Genomic DNA, 17331 nt, shown 5'->3' with positions numbered 1-17331 from the left:
CTCTTATATCTGCAGCCTGATCTTATGTTTGACTTTGGCTGTTCTTTGCTATTCCAATATATTTCAAACAGGGACTTATTTTTGAATAGCACCCAAGTCTTAGTCACTTACTTTGTGTGACTGTTATGTTCTTGTGTAGCTGTTTATTGATTCTGTCTTGGAAACTCCTTTCCTTTCTTTAAAATATTGCTAGCACGCTACTCTATTTAAAGCCCTCCATGATTCCCCAAGCAAATAGAGCTTATCCATCATGCCTGCTCCACTGTACAGGTGTGTTTGTTAGCCTATCCCACTGTGGATGCTTACATGGTTGTTTCTCCAGTTGAACTGCGCATTACTTGAAAATGGAGGCATCTTTATTTCCCCTGTTATCGGTATCTGATGACCTCTGCACCTGAGAGTTAGCCAGCGCTTCTGATGAATTAATGAATGAGCTAAGCACACCCATCACAGAGCACCAAAATTATATGGAGTGCCTCCCTGAAGCAAGTTGAAGTCAAAGCTAAGAAATCTCATACAAACCTTAGCATTATTTTGGGGTATTATTATTTTCTTTATATTTCTAACTTGCCATCTGAAAATCACAATAGAGATTGCTTTTGTTTTTAATCAAGATATTAAAGCCATTAACCAATGGCTTTTACTTAATTCTTAACACATGAAACAAGATAAAATTGAGTAATTTTGATGGGCAGCAGCAGAACTTAAACCTGTGCAGCATAAAAATAGCAGGCTTGGGTTGCCACCCATCAGGTATGCAATCAGCCGAGAGCAGATGCATGCTTTGTAACAGAAGCTTTTTTTTGCTGTTTTGAATGTTAAAGTGTGTTGTTTCTGCACGTGTTTGTGGTTGGAGGAGATTGTTCATGGTAATTCATTCATATTTTTCAGAAGAAAATCTGTGGCCTTTCATTAGGTTATTGGTTTGTATTATAATATTAATTTGCTTATCAGTGGTATACCAAAGGACTGCTTGCCGTGCCTTTACAGGAGGAAACGGTTGTTAATTTCACATGTGTTTAAATAACATATTATATACCAGTAGAAAGCTAATGTAATTCTTTGGGTTAATATTAAATGCCACTGCCAGGTTTTGGTTAAGTTTTCAAGGGGTTAGAGGAACACATTTTTGTGCCATCACCTTAGAAACTCTGACTTAAGCAAAAGTGGCCTCTACAATCCATGATTTCAGCATGGGTATGTTAAAGACTTTGCTAAACTGATACAAAATTCTATTTAATTTACTATCAATGCTTTGCATTAATGTTATTCTCACTATTGAATATTTAGAAATTGTTGATAAGAATATATTTACTTACTGTTGGACATTATGAACATATGGATCCTTGAAGTTTAAAGTGCAGATGCAAAGTCTTATTTTATTTTTAAAATCTTGAGAGGTGTCATTAAAATCTATAATTTAATTCAGTCTAAAGATTATTTTGTAAAGAAAAGATCTAAAATATGTTTTTCTTTAAAGATATAGGAACCCTAATTATTTCATCTATAATGTCAAGCCACTATCCCTAGTTAAAATAATTCTAAAGTGATCAAGGAGTCAGAAGACTCATCTCAAACACAACTGATCCTGAACAATCTATGTGTATATCCAATAACAGAAGGATCTTTGTCCATGGCACACTATAAACTCTGTTGACTCTGATAACTTGCTGCTGATGCCAGCGTAGAACTCTAAGCTTATCTGCTCATTTGTCAGATTGAATGTCTAATGACTACACAGAGAACAAATGAAAATAATATGATCAAATCTCATACCTTAAGAATAAAGAAAATGTCATCACATAATTTTGCTTAATTGCATATTGACAAATTATTTTGTTATATGCTTATGGGATACTTGGTGGCATTATGAGTCTTTAATAAAACGTGCAGTGATTAAGCCAATGTATCTCAAAATATCATCTACTTCTGTGAAGAGAGCAATTTATTTTAAGTAATATGGAAATACCTAATGCTCGGTGATTATGTTCCTTCCGTGAGGCTGAGGCTCCTTTCCCTTTGGCAGTTCTGTTCCCATTCCCCTCCTCCATCTCTGATAATAGCTCTTCTATGCTCTGCCTCGGTACTTTGTTTTAGATTCCACATGGAAGTTAGGAAATACAGTATTTGTCTCTGTTTTTGGATTGTTTCACCTAGTATCATGTTCATCCATTTAGTCACCATTCCTTTTCCAGCTGTATAATATTCTGATACATGCATCACATTTTTTTTATTCATAAATCCATTAAAGGGCTATTGGTTTGGATACCTAGCTTGGCTTTTGTGAATAGCCTTAGTGAGTGTTGGAAATTATATCTGTCTCCCACAGGTTGAATTCAAATCTTTCCAGTAAATATCCAGAGGTGGGATTTCTCCATTCATGTGTTAATTCTTTAAAATAAACTCCCCAAGTGACCCCAATGGCCAGAGTTGAGCTGATCCAAGGCCAGGAACCAGGAGTTTCTTCTGTGTCTCCCACATGGATGTAGGGTCCCAGGGCTCTGGGACTGTCCCTGATTGATTTCCCAGGCCACAAACAGGGAACTAAAAGGGAAGTGGTGCAGCTATGGTATGAACTGCACTCTGTGGGATCCCAGCACATGCAAGGCAAGGACTTTAGTACTTTAGTTAAGTATTTTCAATGTATTCTTTAGCCATTTTTGTATTTTCTGAGATCCTTTCAGTTCCCTTTTAAATTTCTTAATCAAATTCTCTTTTTTAAAAATATAGATTTGAGTTCCTTTAATCAGAAGTGGCTTAGAGCCGTTTCCTTCCATTGCACACATTTTTATTTTCACTCTATTGCATCTTTTGTGACTAAGATTTTGGTTTTGACATGGTTTCATATGCCTATCTTTGCTTTCCTTGTCTGTATTCTGGGGTGGTCGTTTCGTGCTGCTTTCCACAGACCATTATCGGGGAGCCAGCTCCGAAGCACAGCAGCAAGAATGCGAGCTCATCGTGAGAAAGGATGCTGACGTTGAAGGCAATGACTACCCACTAAGCACAACACCAAAACTCCATGTGCGTTTCTTCTTCAAGCTTCATTTCACTTGGATATTTTTTATAGGATGCTTTCTATTCATGAGGCTTACATGTTCCCTACAACACTCACGAGGCACCTACTATGCTTTTTGTTTAAAGTGATTTTTGTGTAAACTCTGGGAGTATACATCAAACCATTCTATCAGCCTATTATAATTTAAGTTCTATCCCATTTAATGTCATTTTCTATCTTATCTTCACATTCTCGGATTTATGGTATTACCATTATGTTGTTTGTCGTTGGTTGTTTTAGCAGTTTCTGAGTGATGGTGTGTTTCAAGGTAATAAATACAGATTTGCCATTGAAACTCACTAATTTTACCTTTTAAATACCTTTTCTTCCTGAGTTGATTTTTTCTTCTTTCGTGTGATTCACATCTCCATCCCCTAAAAAAAGGCTAGATTTATTTCAAGAGTGTATACTTCCAGATTTATAGACCATTTGTATTTTTCTATTTTGAGCCAAAGTGGAATATCAGCAAAATTTATGTATTTGCATCGCTATAATATATTTTAAAATTTTAAACACTTTTTAAAAATTTAGGTAGCGGTAAGTTAATTCACATTTTGGGTTTATAAAATCTTTTGATGTTAGTAGGTTTTTTGAAATAATGATTGTGTACTATAAAGACTGAATGATAATTAATTTTATTCACCTGAGTAAATAGCTGGGGACATACTAGACCTTTGACTTGAGTCTTGTAATATGCAGGTTGTATAACCTCTTTTAAGTGCTTCAGTGGTCAAGCTTTCTTCACTTCTGTCAAACAGGAAATTCTATATAAATTATCCCAAGGGTTGCGATATAATTCTCCACCTCTAGAACTAAGGCAGTTGTAGATAGTACTATGCTTCCTTTAAGACTTAATGCATCCCAGAATTAAACTGAGAAGATAATAAAAATCACGACAGGTACATTTAATCAGATAACTGCAGTCTCATTGTTTTTATTAATATGAAGAAAGCAGATTTCATGTAGTTGATAGATACAATTCTAAAAATGAAATGTTCCTTCCTTCCTCCTGGTCTTTCCCCTTCTCCTTTTTTTCCTTTTCCTTATTTTAAATTTTGTAATTACATTTTAATTTACTGTGTAATCACAGACATAATCATCCACTACTTAAAGTATTCAACAAGTAAAGAGGAGGAGGATCATTGTGACTCAAACGTATAGAAAAGGAGTATAAAAACTTATTACATCCAAAAACATCAATTTTACTCCACAAGTGTGAATAAAGTTGATATTTTCGCTTTGTGTCTGTCTTATTTTACTCAGCAAAATGGTTCCCATCTGTGTTTTTTTATGGCTCTGTACCATTCCATTGTGTATATACACCACCTTTTATTTATGCAGACATCTGTTGATGGGCATCTGAATTGGTTGTGTAACTTAGCTGCCACAAGCAGAATCTGTTTCAGGAACAAAATCTGCTAGGGCTTCTGCAACTACGACAGTAGTTGAGTAAAATCCCAAGCCCTCAGAGTCAGATCTATTTCCCTAAGTTGGCAGATTCAGATGCCAGAGATCGTTAAAGAGAGACAACAGTAAACCTAAAAACAGAGATGAAATAGTGCCACATGTCCGAGAATGAAAAGCTATAGCAAAGCTGTAGATATGCATGGCAAGGCCCGTGGTTATCAAAGCCAACCAGGACATGCTCAGAAGGTAGATGGCCACTTGTTCTGTCCTTTTCCTCCCCCTGGGTGTGGGATAACCCACCTGAGTACCTCCTGGCTCCATAGTCATTTGTCACTAAATAGAAGACCTTGAAATGAATCAAACAAAGTATGGTTCCCCAAGTGATTAAAAGCTACTGGGAGGAACATTGTGTTGAATTTGCTGGCAGAAAGGAAAGGGTGTTTCATGCATATCCCGATGCCACAAAAGTGAAGTTTATTATTTTGGATATTTGATTAATGGCTAAATATTTAAGAAAAAGTTTTAGATTGCCATTGAATATTTTGGAGTACATTTTTATTTTTAGATAAAATGTAATATTAAATGAACTCAATCTGGATTAAGCCCATTCATTTATGAAAACACAAGCCAATGTGTTTTATTTAAAGTATTTGGAACCACAGAATGTGTTTTTCTTATATTTCTGGCCATCTTTCAAAGACGTATTTTTTGATTCATCTGTTCAAAACCTTAGTCATGTTAGTTTTTCACAATTTCTTCTTTCCCAATTTTCTTCTGGATAAAATCATCAAGGAAAATGAGAAAATGAGGTCACTTCATGAGATGCAATCACTAAGTATAATAAGTACTACCGCAGTCAACCAATGATTTGAAGAAAATAAACTGGAGTTTTAAGTGTTGAGTGCATCACTTCCCTTGCATAAATGTTGCTGTTGCTTAAGTTTGTATACTGATGATCAGGGAAGAAAGTAAGTTTTTAATCTAATTGAGCTCAGTATACTGTAATAATATCATCAGAGAATCAAGGTCACAGGCCTGTTACCACTCCAGGAATCTGATCTTGTCACTTGAATTTAATCAAGCATCATGAAAATCGACAATAAAATCAAGTATTTGTACACCCTTTGCGGAGCAAGCAAAGTGTGTGTCTGCATGTGTATAATGTAGAGTCTAGAATCCTTGATTAGTCTAAAAATTCCGAACCTAAAAGCCATTTGCAAATCTGTTTGTATATATCACTACCAAAGTTATTTCTTCATCCAATCATCCCTTTAGCTAAGTTTTGTTTGGTACCTCCTGAGTGCATTGAATACCATCAGAATTGTGCCTTGATAAGATATCCTTACAGGAGCCTTACTCAATATATATATATATATATATATATATATATATATATATATATACACACACACATATATATATATATATATGCAATACATTTGGTTGAAAGATTATTTTCTTCATTTTTATTGATTTTATTTTAATTATCTTACTGAGAACAATAAATAAAAATTGACAACGATTTAATTAAGGAGGTAAAAGAATGACATACAATCGAGGTAATATTTTTGGAAATTATTGAGTGAAAGAAGTTAATTGCCTGGCAGCCTTTCACACCAACTGTGTTGGCAATCGAGTGGGAAACCTAATGAATGATCTCATATAGACAAATGTGCTGCAGATAATGATGAAGTCTTGGAGTAGGGAATTCGAGGTACAGTCATTCGAAAGGGGAATAATAGGGTGGGCAGAGCCAAGTGGAAGAATCAACAGAAGCAGTGAGTCACAGAACTGTGAGCCGTTGACGAGCTGACACTCACTGCCACATGGAACTGACTGCAGCCCTGCGAGCTATTGTTCATTGTCACCGTGGAAGTGACATGCAGCCCAGTCAGTGCAGGACTCAATGGAAACCGAAGCAACATTTTTTCCTTGAACAGAGATATCTGATGCCTAGAAAACACTTCAAATTTCTCTATGAAAATTTACTCTTAAAACCATGGTATTTTTCTTTTACTTCATATTATTATTCCTTAAGATAAGCTTCTGATTTCTGGCTATCTTTACATTTGAATAAATGTGTATATATATATATATATGTACATATAGACATATATATCAATGTTAATAGCCAATTATGAAAAATTATTTTTGAAAACAAGTAGTCCATGAATACTTGATGACAGCATGACTTTCACAACCACTTAAACATCATGTCCTTAGAATAACATAAGTCAAATGCTTTTTCTTCTTGATAACATTCCTAATACTCTACAATGACTGTCTTAAAATCATTTCAAGACTAATGACTTAGATCTGTTTGGCACTTATTGAAAACATGACAGTCTTTCTGTTGAGATTACTTAAATCATGTTTATTCATAATCGTCATCGTAATTTATATAAATAATTACTTTTCCTAATGATCATGCTCATTTCATTCCCATGTTATTTTTTATGTACTGCAGAAGTGACACAAGTGAAACAGTTCTAAACATTTCCCAAAAGGACATAACCTTCCCCCTGAAGTTATCTAGCTGTACATTTTCATTTTCACAGAATTCTGCAATAAATATTGACAGGTTTATTGTAGAATAGTTACACTGTTTCTAAATTTACAAAAATGCTTTAATAGCATGAAAAAGCTACAATAGCTTTATAACATTTTCTTACAAATTGCATACTGTCTGAATGGAGTTATATAAATATCATAGACACACCCTGGAAGCTTAAATTTCTATACATTATCAGTTTCCTAACATATAAGTTGTAAGGTTGAAAGTAACCTTCAGGATCATTTACAGTAATCTCCTTTTAGAAGCTAAATAATAGAATAACTTTCAGAATTACATGATTGTTGAGTAATAGTAACAACTAAAAAGATACAGAATAGGTTGATTTTTGCTTGTGTCTTTAAACCTTTTTTAATACAAATTGGGTAAAAGAATATGAAATACGTAACTGCATCTGTTTATCAGCTTGTTTTCCCTTTGCTTACCTGTACTTTATACTCATGGACTTCTTTATGTACACATTGTCTTCAATTTTGATGTTGAGACTAGATTTTTTGCAAAGATAATAAATTACTTTTGTTCTCATTTAAATAACCAAGAACTCACCAAGAGTTAATTCATTTGAGGTCACTTAATTATGCTTTATCTAGCATTAATTTCCAAAGAATCCCATACTTATAATTTTCAAAAAGGTCCCATACCAAATTAGGCTATTAACTGCTCTTACCTTGTGTATTGTCATATTGTTTGGATGGCCCTTGATGGCCAGACACTCAATTAAAGTCTCTAGAGGGGACAATTTCATGGTTTGTTATGGTATATCCACTGAAGCTCATTTCACTGTGTTTGCATTCAACTTAGATAACTTGAATTTCTTTTTTTTTCTTTAAATACTGTTCATATTCCTTGGGTTCTAAACATTCCCCCAGAGGAACCATTTCTTACCATTTCAAAAGTCTAAAATTATTTAATTTTAGTGTATTTGGGAGTTAGTTTAAATTTCTTCTTTTAATCTGCTTGCAGGTTCTTAAAATCAATGAGCTTTTTATTTTCTTATTCTTGGATGACAAAAATCCTTCAGACATGTTGATGAAATGATTCATTGGGTTAACTTACATAATACAACAATAATAATCTCAGCTATCCTTTATTGAGTGCTACCATTCAAAACATGTTCTATATTATGTGTATGATGTGCAGTCAAATGCTGCGTGGAATATCACTGCACATGTAGGGAAACTTTTCACTAGTTGCCAAGAAAACAAGACTTCAGTGATTAATTATGCCAAGAACAAAAAGGAACCCTTCGTTTCAGTTTAGATCTCTCTAGAATGTATGATTTAATAATGTCATAGGCCAGTTCAGCATTTTCCTCGATAGAGTGTGGTCATATTTAACTACTGACTTCCACCAGCTGTTACATAGGTTTCTATAGAATACAAAATTCCAGAACAAGTGTAGTTTCTAAGAAGTCTTTAAATACAGATTCAGACATTTTCCCACGTTAGTATACTGTATTGTTTGCCTCCTGCATTGAATGCTGGTTTTGATTCGGTTTTACAAGAACTTACTTGTGATAGTTGATGAGTTAAGCTTCTCTCTCCTACCATTAGAGGGCCCATGAAGTTTTTCCTTTCCTGTTTGGCTTTAAATATTACACTGTAAATGGTGTTTGGGTGGAGATACATGGCTGCAAAACCCAAATATTATAATTTTAATTTGTTTAGGCACGAATTCTGTTCTAGTAAATTCTGCTTTTATTTTGTCCCTGAGACCATAACTATAATGAACTACAAAGTCTTATTTATTTTCCTTATATATTATACATATAATTCTATGTATATACAGAATTAGAAGTTATGTTTTCCTCAGTTTTGAAAAAAAGTTTGAATCACCTGTAGCATTCAAAGACGCAGTCTGAAAGCAAAGGTTTTACTGATTTTCTTTCAATTGATTGCTGGTTTGACTGAGCTGACCTTTCTGTAAATCAGAATTGATTGACCAGTTGAGTCAACATGGTTAAATTGGTTGTGCATATACAGAGAGACTTTGTTTATTAAATTTAGGGTATTCCGAGTAATGTAATTTTCCTCTGCTTCTCTTCTGCTCCAGGAAACACTCTACTTTATGATTACATTTAATAATGTGTCAGGAGACAAATGGAAATAGAAACATACACAAGGGAGAGTAACATTGTGTCTTGCAGTTGTTTAACATCCAGAGAAATGGTCTGAAAATCACTTCAGATTCTTATGGCTGTATGTTACATTTAGATGTCATATTATACTAGCATCTAAATTTTAGCGTTTGTGAAATTAACTTATCATAAAACAAAAGGCTATTGCAAATGTGATAACCATCTTTTATAAAGGCATAATTCCATTTTTAAAAAGCTTGTTAAACATCCTAGAATAATCGGATAAATCTGAATGCAAAAAGGATATTGCTTTCTAACTTGTATTTCCAAGTCAAACTGTTAGTTGCACTGACATTGTGTCGATATCACATAATACAGAAAAAAATAGGAAAGATTCTGTGATCTTGGTGAGGGTTGTTCCTAAAAATAAAAGCTTTTTATTCATTTAGATATCTAATTTCCTTTATTCTGTCCTAGTTACTATCATTTGGACATCAGAAAGAGGTCTGAATCTCAAAAATTCATTATGAGAAGGATATGAGAGTCAAATACCTTGTGAATTCTAGAGGTGCCTGCCTCTGAGTGCCAAGGCAACAACTGATTTCATAAACTTAGTTCTTGTGTTCTGAACTGTGCTGACACCAAAAATCAATAAAAACAATTTCCTTCTACATTCATGATCTTCTGCTCATACTCCCTTTCCTTATTCTTTTCAGGGTCTTTTTTTTGTTAAAAATGACACAGGGCCATACAAAACACAATTTTGTGTTTTTGTGTCTATGTCCCGTGATGCCTGATTTTTTCATGTGCAGTTTTGATGAGTGTAAAGTGTAACCTCAAAGGCTGAAGCAAAATAAAAGCTTCATGCTCTTGCAAACATTAAAGCAAACTGTTGAATTTCTTTGGTGACATGTTGGCCTAGTTTCTCAGTCTATAGACCCAATACTGTAGATAGAATATCTGCATTTTGGCAGAATGTATGTATTGTATTCAACTATCACACGCACACATATGATATTCACGTGTAATAGAAGAGTGTTGGACTTGTAACTATTGCTGAAGGACCAAACTATTGCTATAATATAAGGGGAAATGATGGAGGGGAGAATGACGTGGGAAGACAGAGAGGTGAAGTGAATCCCTATACCTACAAAGCCATATGCTGGAAAATATCAGTAACAATTAAAAAAAAAAAAAAACAAACTTCTGTTTAGAAAAATAAACAGGGCCCAGCACGATAGCAGCTAAAGTTCTTGCCTTGAACGCCCCGGGATCCCATATGGGCACTGATTCTAATCCCGGCAGCTCCACTTCCCATTCAGTTCCCTGCTTGTGGCCTGGGAAAGCAGTCAAGGATGGCCCAAACCTTGGGACCCTGGACCCCCGTGGGAGACCCGGAAGAGCTTCTGGCTCCTGCTTTAGGATTGGCTCAGCTCCAGCCGTTGCACTCACTTGGGGAGTGAACCATCGGACAGAAGATCTTCCTCTCTATCTCTCCTGCTCTCTGTATATCCGCCTTTCCAATAAAAATAAATATCTTTTAAAAAAGAAAAACAAAAAAAGAAGGTATCACAAAATACGTGTCTTAAAACAGCATAGTTTTATTCTGTTAGCTAGAAACACAAAATTAAGGTATCAGCAGGGCTCCCTACAAAGTCTCTGATACTTCCTTGCTCTTCCTACAGTCACAGCTGGCAGTCATCCGTCCCTTCATTGAAACCATGTCCCTCCATCTCTGCTGTCAAATGGCTTCCGCCCAGGCGGTTTGGCCTCCTAGTGTTTTCTTGCTTCTGTGGACATTTTTCTTTTTTCGAAGTTTCATTTCATGTTTTTAGGAGAGTTCTAGAGAATAGGGGTGAGAATTAATCACTGATCTTCTCTCCACTTCTATGCCGTGGAGCTAGACCACAACACAGCAAAGAGCCCGGCCGTGCACAAGCATCTGCCACATGCATGTCCTGGACCTGAAATGTTGGCCATCTACCTCTGTTTTCCCAAGCGCATTAGCCAAGAGCTTGATCAGAACTAGAGTAGCTGGAACTTGAACCAGCCCTCAGAAGGAATGCTGTTGTAGCAGGTAACACATAAACTTACGTTGCCACTCCTGTCTTCTTATATAATATTATTATCTTTAACCAGTGCTATTAGAGTAATGGTCCACCTTCATCTTCATTTAGCTAATTACACCTGCCAAGAACCCTTTTCAAAATAATGTTACATTCTGAGGTACTTATAGTTAAATTTCATGGTAGCTGTATACACACATGTGGGGTGTGTGTGTGTGTGTGTAGCAACTCAATCGTCATGGACAGCTTACACGCACAGACATCCTAAGCACTCCCCAAATTAGAATATTACTTTGCATTCAATTTTGTACCTTCTTTCACCTAGCATACTGTTAACAACTTATACTGTTATTAATTTTGATTACAGTTCTCATGTTCACTTATTTTGATTTTCAATATGGCAATTTTAAAATTTCAGTTTAGTCTTTTATTTGCCCATTATGTAGGAATGTATTTTATCTCCCTAGTGATGCTTTTGTAAGCATTGAAGACCTCCCTTGGAGAGATGCTGTGTAAACCTGGTGTGCTACTATATTTCTCTGGCAAAGTAACAACACCAGAAATTTGACTTGTTCTCATCCCATCACCTGAATATTAAAAATAAATATAATATCTGTGTGTCAGCTTCAGTCCAGTGTACTCAGCTCTGAGTCATCGTAACATCCCGGAGAGCAATTCTTTGGTGAGGTGGAATGAACAGCACTTTAATTGTAATGCTTCGTGTTAAGGCTGTCTGAGAGGCAGCAAAGAGATTTTAAATTAAATGGACTTTACTGAAAATTGTCTTCACTTTGCAGGTTTGAGTCAGGGTTGCAATTTTCAACTTTCTTTTCCCTCACTTACCTGTTGCTAAGAGATCACATTCAAGGTAAAATGAATGCTTCTCCAATTATAGAGCATGTAGTCAGGAACGAAAAAAGAGATGTAGCATTCAGTCTGTTGGTTATAATTTCAATAAGTAAATGGCATTAAGAGACAAAATCATGCCCAGAATAGACATTTAACAAATGATTATTAAAAGCATAGAGCTAGTATTTTATTGTGGACAAACCAGGGGCCTATGATGCTGGCATACCATTTGGGCACTTGTTGGAATCCTTGTTGCCCCACTTCCAATCCAGCTCCCTGATTATGACCTAGGATAACAATGGAGAAACATCCAAACAATCATCCTCTTGCATGCACATGGAGTATTAGAGCAAATTTTTGTCTCCTGGCTTTGATCTCCCCTACCCACAGAGTCATTGACACCAATGAATGAGACAGCACTCTCTGGGTTTCTCTCTCTCTCTCTTTCCTTTTCCCTTTCTCTCTCTCTTTCTGTTTCTATCCCACTCTGTAAATCTGTTTTTCAAATAAAAATAAACAAATCTTGAGGTTATGCTCATTTATTAATTTATTTGACAGGCAGAGTTACAGGGGAGGAGAAAGAGAGAGATAAATTTGTCTGTTTCACTGCCCAAGTGGCCACAAGTGGAAAGACTGGGTCGGCCTGAAAGCAGGAGCTTCATCCAGGTCTCCCACTTGGGTATAGACACCCAAGTACTGGGCCATCTTTTTTCTTTTTTCTTTTTTCTTTTCCCAGGTGTGTTAGCAATGAGCTGGAATAGAAGTGAAGCACATGGGACTTTTTCTGGTGCTCGTATAGGATGTTGGCATCGGAGGCAGCTCTTTCACATCAGCAGCCTATTTTATTCAGCAGTGCTTGATGGATGTCTCATCCATCTAAGTCTCCACTTGGTGCTGTGACGCACTGGCTGTGCAAGGGCTGGTTTGATTTTTAAGTTTCACTCTCTAATTTCAGAAACAATACTTGTTAATGATTAGAAGGCAAGTTTCTGTTACTTTTAGAGTAGATGAAGGGCTTAGTGCTAATCATTCTTGGATATTGTCTAATATGAGTCTCATAATGCAATTTTAATGATTTATGAGGCAAGTATAAGTTCAGGCATACATTACCCTTTTCAAAATATAGATATATATCCAGATTTTTTTGTGCCCAGACACTAAGAAGCATTAAAAAAATCCACAGCCTTTTCATTTTTCTCTTCATATTTAACAAAATGTATTATAGACAAAGAGAGGATTCAAGTAAGAAACCGGTCAAGTCGTCACTATTAACCGCTCTGACTTGTCAAAGCCACGTTCTCAATGTCCTAAGGGACAGTTATAACATTCTCTGTACATTTACACCTGCAGTATTGCTCTTTTGGTGTATTTTCAGGATATTTGATTTTAAGTAGACTGTAACATGTAGTGGCCAAGCCATTGATATAATACTTAATACTCTCAAATATGCTTTCCCATATGGACGGCACCATCTGTGATACTAAATGTTATATCATAAGTGCACAGTTGCTTCTTCTGTTTCCTTTCAAGTAGACCAAACATGAAACATTCCAATAAATCCATCCATTTTATTCACAATACAGGATAAATAACAATTACAAAGTGCCCACAGGCTGTTGGTGTGCACAAGGACAAGTTGCTAGACAGGATGGGAGATAACGAGGACTGAAGTGTACAGTGAGTTCCCTAGGCTGTTTCTTACCTAGTCACCAAGGCGAGTTTCAAGTGTCTCATCTTTAAGACACTTGAAAATCCATGTTTTTCCATTCCATTGTGTGTTCTATTGTGCTGTGAAACATGAGAAAATACAAATGACTCAGATGCACCCTAATACAGAGGAGTCTGAATTTAAGGTCAGTACTCAAGAATATGTGTTTACAAACTCCAGAGTGACTCACAGTAGAATTGCAATGATTATTAAGATCTAAATCAGTTCAAAACAGATATGAATCTCAAATTCTAATCAGAAAAATGCTATTACTGAAACACAATATGCCTCATTAAAATTAGAAAGACCAATATTTTAGTCTTGAATGTGCTATGTCTCTGTCACATAAGGCAAGATATTAAACTTATACTGAAGTTTATATGTGTGGGTGTATGTATGTGTAGAAATATATAAAATGCCAGATTATATTAATAATCTACTTGCAAAAGAGTCAGAGGGATAGAAATAGAGGCAGAGATAGAGGGGGACACATACCTTTTCTCCATCCACTAGTTCCCTCCACAAACATCTGCCATAACTAGGTTTGGGCCAGGCTTAAACCAGGATCGTGAATTCCATTTTGGTCTCCCGTGTTGGAGGAAAGCACTCAAGCACTTCAGCTGCCTAATGCTGCCTCCCAAAATGCCCTAACAGTCAGTTGGATCTGAAGCAGAGCAGCTGGTACTACAGGCAGGACTCTGGTGTGTGACACAAATCTGCTGTTCCACAATGTCTGCCCTAAAATTGTTAATCATCAGGGCTCAAAAGTGTTCTCTGGAAAATGAAGTAGTATTAATTGTGTTTCCTGGGCCTGCTGTAAGGATTATAAAATTTAGCTTGATATCAGAAAATATTCACCATAGGAACAGAGGAGAGAGAAATACGATTGAGTTCTCAGAATGAAATGCAATCAAGGAAAGAGGATGAAATAAAAACTCATGAAACATCAGGTGATGTGTGCTACACTCCCCTTATACCAACAGTGCAGTCCATTTGTTTAGCAGTTTATAACATCCTTTATTTAAAAAATTCCAGAGAAGAAACAAGTTTATGCCTCCTAACATCTTTGGCTAATTTGATACCTTTGCTCTTAGAAATAGTATAAAATTGTCAGTTGCAAAAGAAACAGTGTTGCTGGAGATGAACTGCATACAGTGAAGCTAGAACAGGAACAAGCCAAGCTCCCATTTTTGGATGAAGATGCTTTAGTTTGAGAGATCACACTCATGGCAAAAGTTCTTTTCTTTTTTTTTTGGAAAAAAAAGATTATTTATTTGTATTGCAAAGTCAGATATACAGAGAGGAGGAGAGAGAGAGAGATCTTCAGTCTGATGATTCATTCCCCAAGTGAACGAAATGGTCGGTGCTGCACCAATCCGAAGTCAGGAGCCCAGATCTTCTTCTGGGTCTCCCACAGGCGGGTGCCGGGTTCCAATGCTCTGGACCATCCTCGACAGCTTTCCCAGGCCACAAGCAGGGAGCTGGATGGGAAATGGAACTGGGGTTGGAACCGGCACCCAAATGGGATCCCGGAATGTTCAAGCCAAGGACTTAACCACTAGGCCATCATGCCAGACCTGAAAGTTATTTTCTTACTTGTCTGTTCTTTAATGGCAGAATCGTCTTACATAATGACATTTTTAATAAATATGGATATGCTTCATTTCATCCATAGCTCAAAATGTTACACAGAATGCATATACTTAGTTTTAGAGAGACCATGGAAATAAAACATGAAATGTTATTTGTAATCTTGTCTTTTAATTGAATGATCCTTTTAGCAAACAATGAGTCCTTTTAAAGGGAAAATTTGTATCATTTTTTTCTTTATTTTTTACCTACATTCTATTAACTCAATGGAAGCTAGATGATAGGGAAGGTAATATATTTGTTGGGGCATCAGGTGTGTAAAGATGTCTTTGTAGCTTCTCCTTTGTTGTGAGGCTAATACTGCTGAAAGAAAATTAAGTCGTTGATAATAAAAGAGAGACAAAAAGCGAAAAAAAATAGGACCTTCAACTAGCACACTGTAGCTCCACAAAATTGATTGACTGGTCCACTGAAGACAGACAGAGTGTATGGAAACTGTTTGGCTTATAGGTTCCAACATATACAACCTTGTGCAAACCACACTTTAGCACAAAGAATTCAATCTCTGGCACTTCTCATGTGAAGTGCCCAATTCTACTTTAAAGTAAATTGCAATGGCCAAATTTTTCAGAAGGATCCAATTCTCTGTAATAACCCAGCAGGGTCACACCTCAAACAAAGCTGTGACCCACCTGCATGTCCCTCCCAACCACGGGAAACGGGAGGTCTCCGTAACCCGTCTGCTGTGATCCTTAAGTTGGGTCTGAGATGTAAGAAGAGGTTGTTCCACTGAACTCCACCTGACATTGTTCTTTGTTACTTAGCCTCCAAATATTTGTTCCATGGCTAGAGTATAAATAGGCTGAGCAGTGCCTAGAGAAGCTTCTGTGACTCACAGAAACCATAATTATACTGGCCAAGCGACTATTTCCAGAACAGACTAAATGCCTATAATTCAGAGAACAACATTTATTTTCAAATATGGTTCCAGATACTTTCTTGACTTAGTCCTAGAAATGCTGAGATAATGGAAAAGAATACTGCTTTGTAAGTCCATGTAACAGTCTAACAAGGTCTATGTGTGTATTTATATTTTAATATGTGTTATATTTGCTCAAAGCTAAAGTGATGGACAATACACAAATATTTTAAACCATTCTATTGTTTTCCTCCTCTGTGTTTTTATTTTGAGGGGCAGCAAAGGTTTTGAAAACAGGAATTTCATTGCAATCTATATGCTGACATATGCCAATTTCAATGGAAGAGGCCCTTCTCACTTTCAGAAACTCCTGTCCATGAAAGAGCTTGCTGTGTCCTGCCCAAACTATGTTTTAGACACTTGACCAAATCCGTTCACTTGGCTGAAACAGGCACAATTCTATGACACCTGACCATGTCCATTCACTAGGCAGAAGCAGGCACATTTCCATTTTGCCTGATGTCTCTGCTTCCTCTTAAGAGAACCCAAATTCTTTATCTGGAATCTAGTATCTTCTCAAAGCCATCTGGAGTGATATTTGAAGTAAAACAAAAATAATATTGTGAAATATTTCCTCTAAAACAAAGGACTATTATACAACTTGACATCATGATACCAAGGTTGCCTTGCAAGTTTAAGGAAGCCTTTTTTGCAAATGAACAACAGGGAACTTTTTCATATTATGTCACCAGTCCAGCTGGTATAATTTTTTTTCTTTTCTTTCTCTCCTGGTTGTATTTATATTAACTGAAATATCTACCTAAAATAACTCGTAACTTTTGAGAAGGCTTCTAGAATGCATTATAAAACATGTTAGTCCTTTTAAATGTGTAAGTTAGTTAATTTCACATTTTTCCACTATTGTGTAGTGGTTCTCTCAACAGTCTGTCTATAAGTGGAATTTCTGAGCTCTGACTCTTCTAGACATGGAAAAATTGTACAAAAGAAATTCAAAAGCAAACTATTTTGTATTATTGAACTAGGTGAGACCCTAAGTGTTCTTGTATTCAAACTGTAAATGAGTT

At 36.1% G+C, this 17331-nt stretch overlaps 1 protein-coding gene across 9 annotated transcripts in view; it reads left to right on the top strand.

Moving 5' to 3' along the window:
- PCDH7 (protocadherin 7) overlaps positions 1-17331 on the top strand; it is a 386862-nt gene that overhangs the window by 305260 nt on the left and 64271 nt on the right. Inside the window, exon 3 of one of the 9 annotated variants that reach the window (XM_058670233.1) lies at positions 4149-4277. The exons of 6 other annotated variants lie outside the window; for them this stretch is intronic. In XM_058670233.1, coding sequence (XP_058526216.1) covers positions 4149-4219 — 71 coding nt within the window. In that variant the 3' untranslated portion in view covers positions 4220-4277. Of the gene's footprint in view, positions 1-4148; positions 4278-17331 lie in introns of those variants that run through there. 2 more of the 9 variants (XM_058670231.1, XM_058670232.1) reach the window with 2 other exon arrangements.

Source organism: Ochotona princeps, chromosome 11 (assembly GCF_030435755.1).
Source record: "Ochotona princeps isolate mOchPri1 chromosome 11, mOchPri1.hap1, whole genome shotgun sequence".
Classification (NCBI taxonomy): Eukaryota; Metazoa; Chordata; class Mammalia; order Lagomorpha; family Ochotonidae; genus Ochotona; species Ochotona princeps.
Note: the sequence above shows the minus strand (reverse complement) of the source record. Positions and strands in the feature narration are given on the sequence as shown.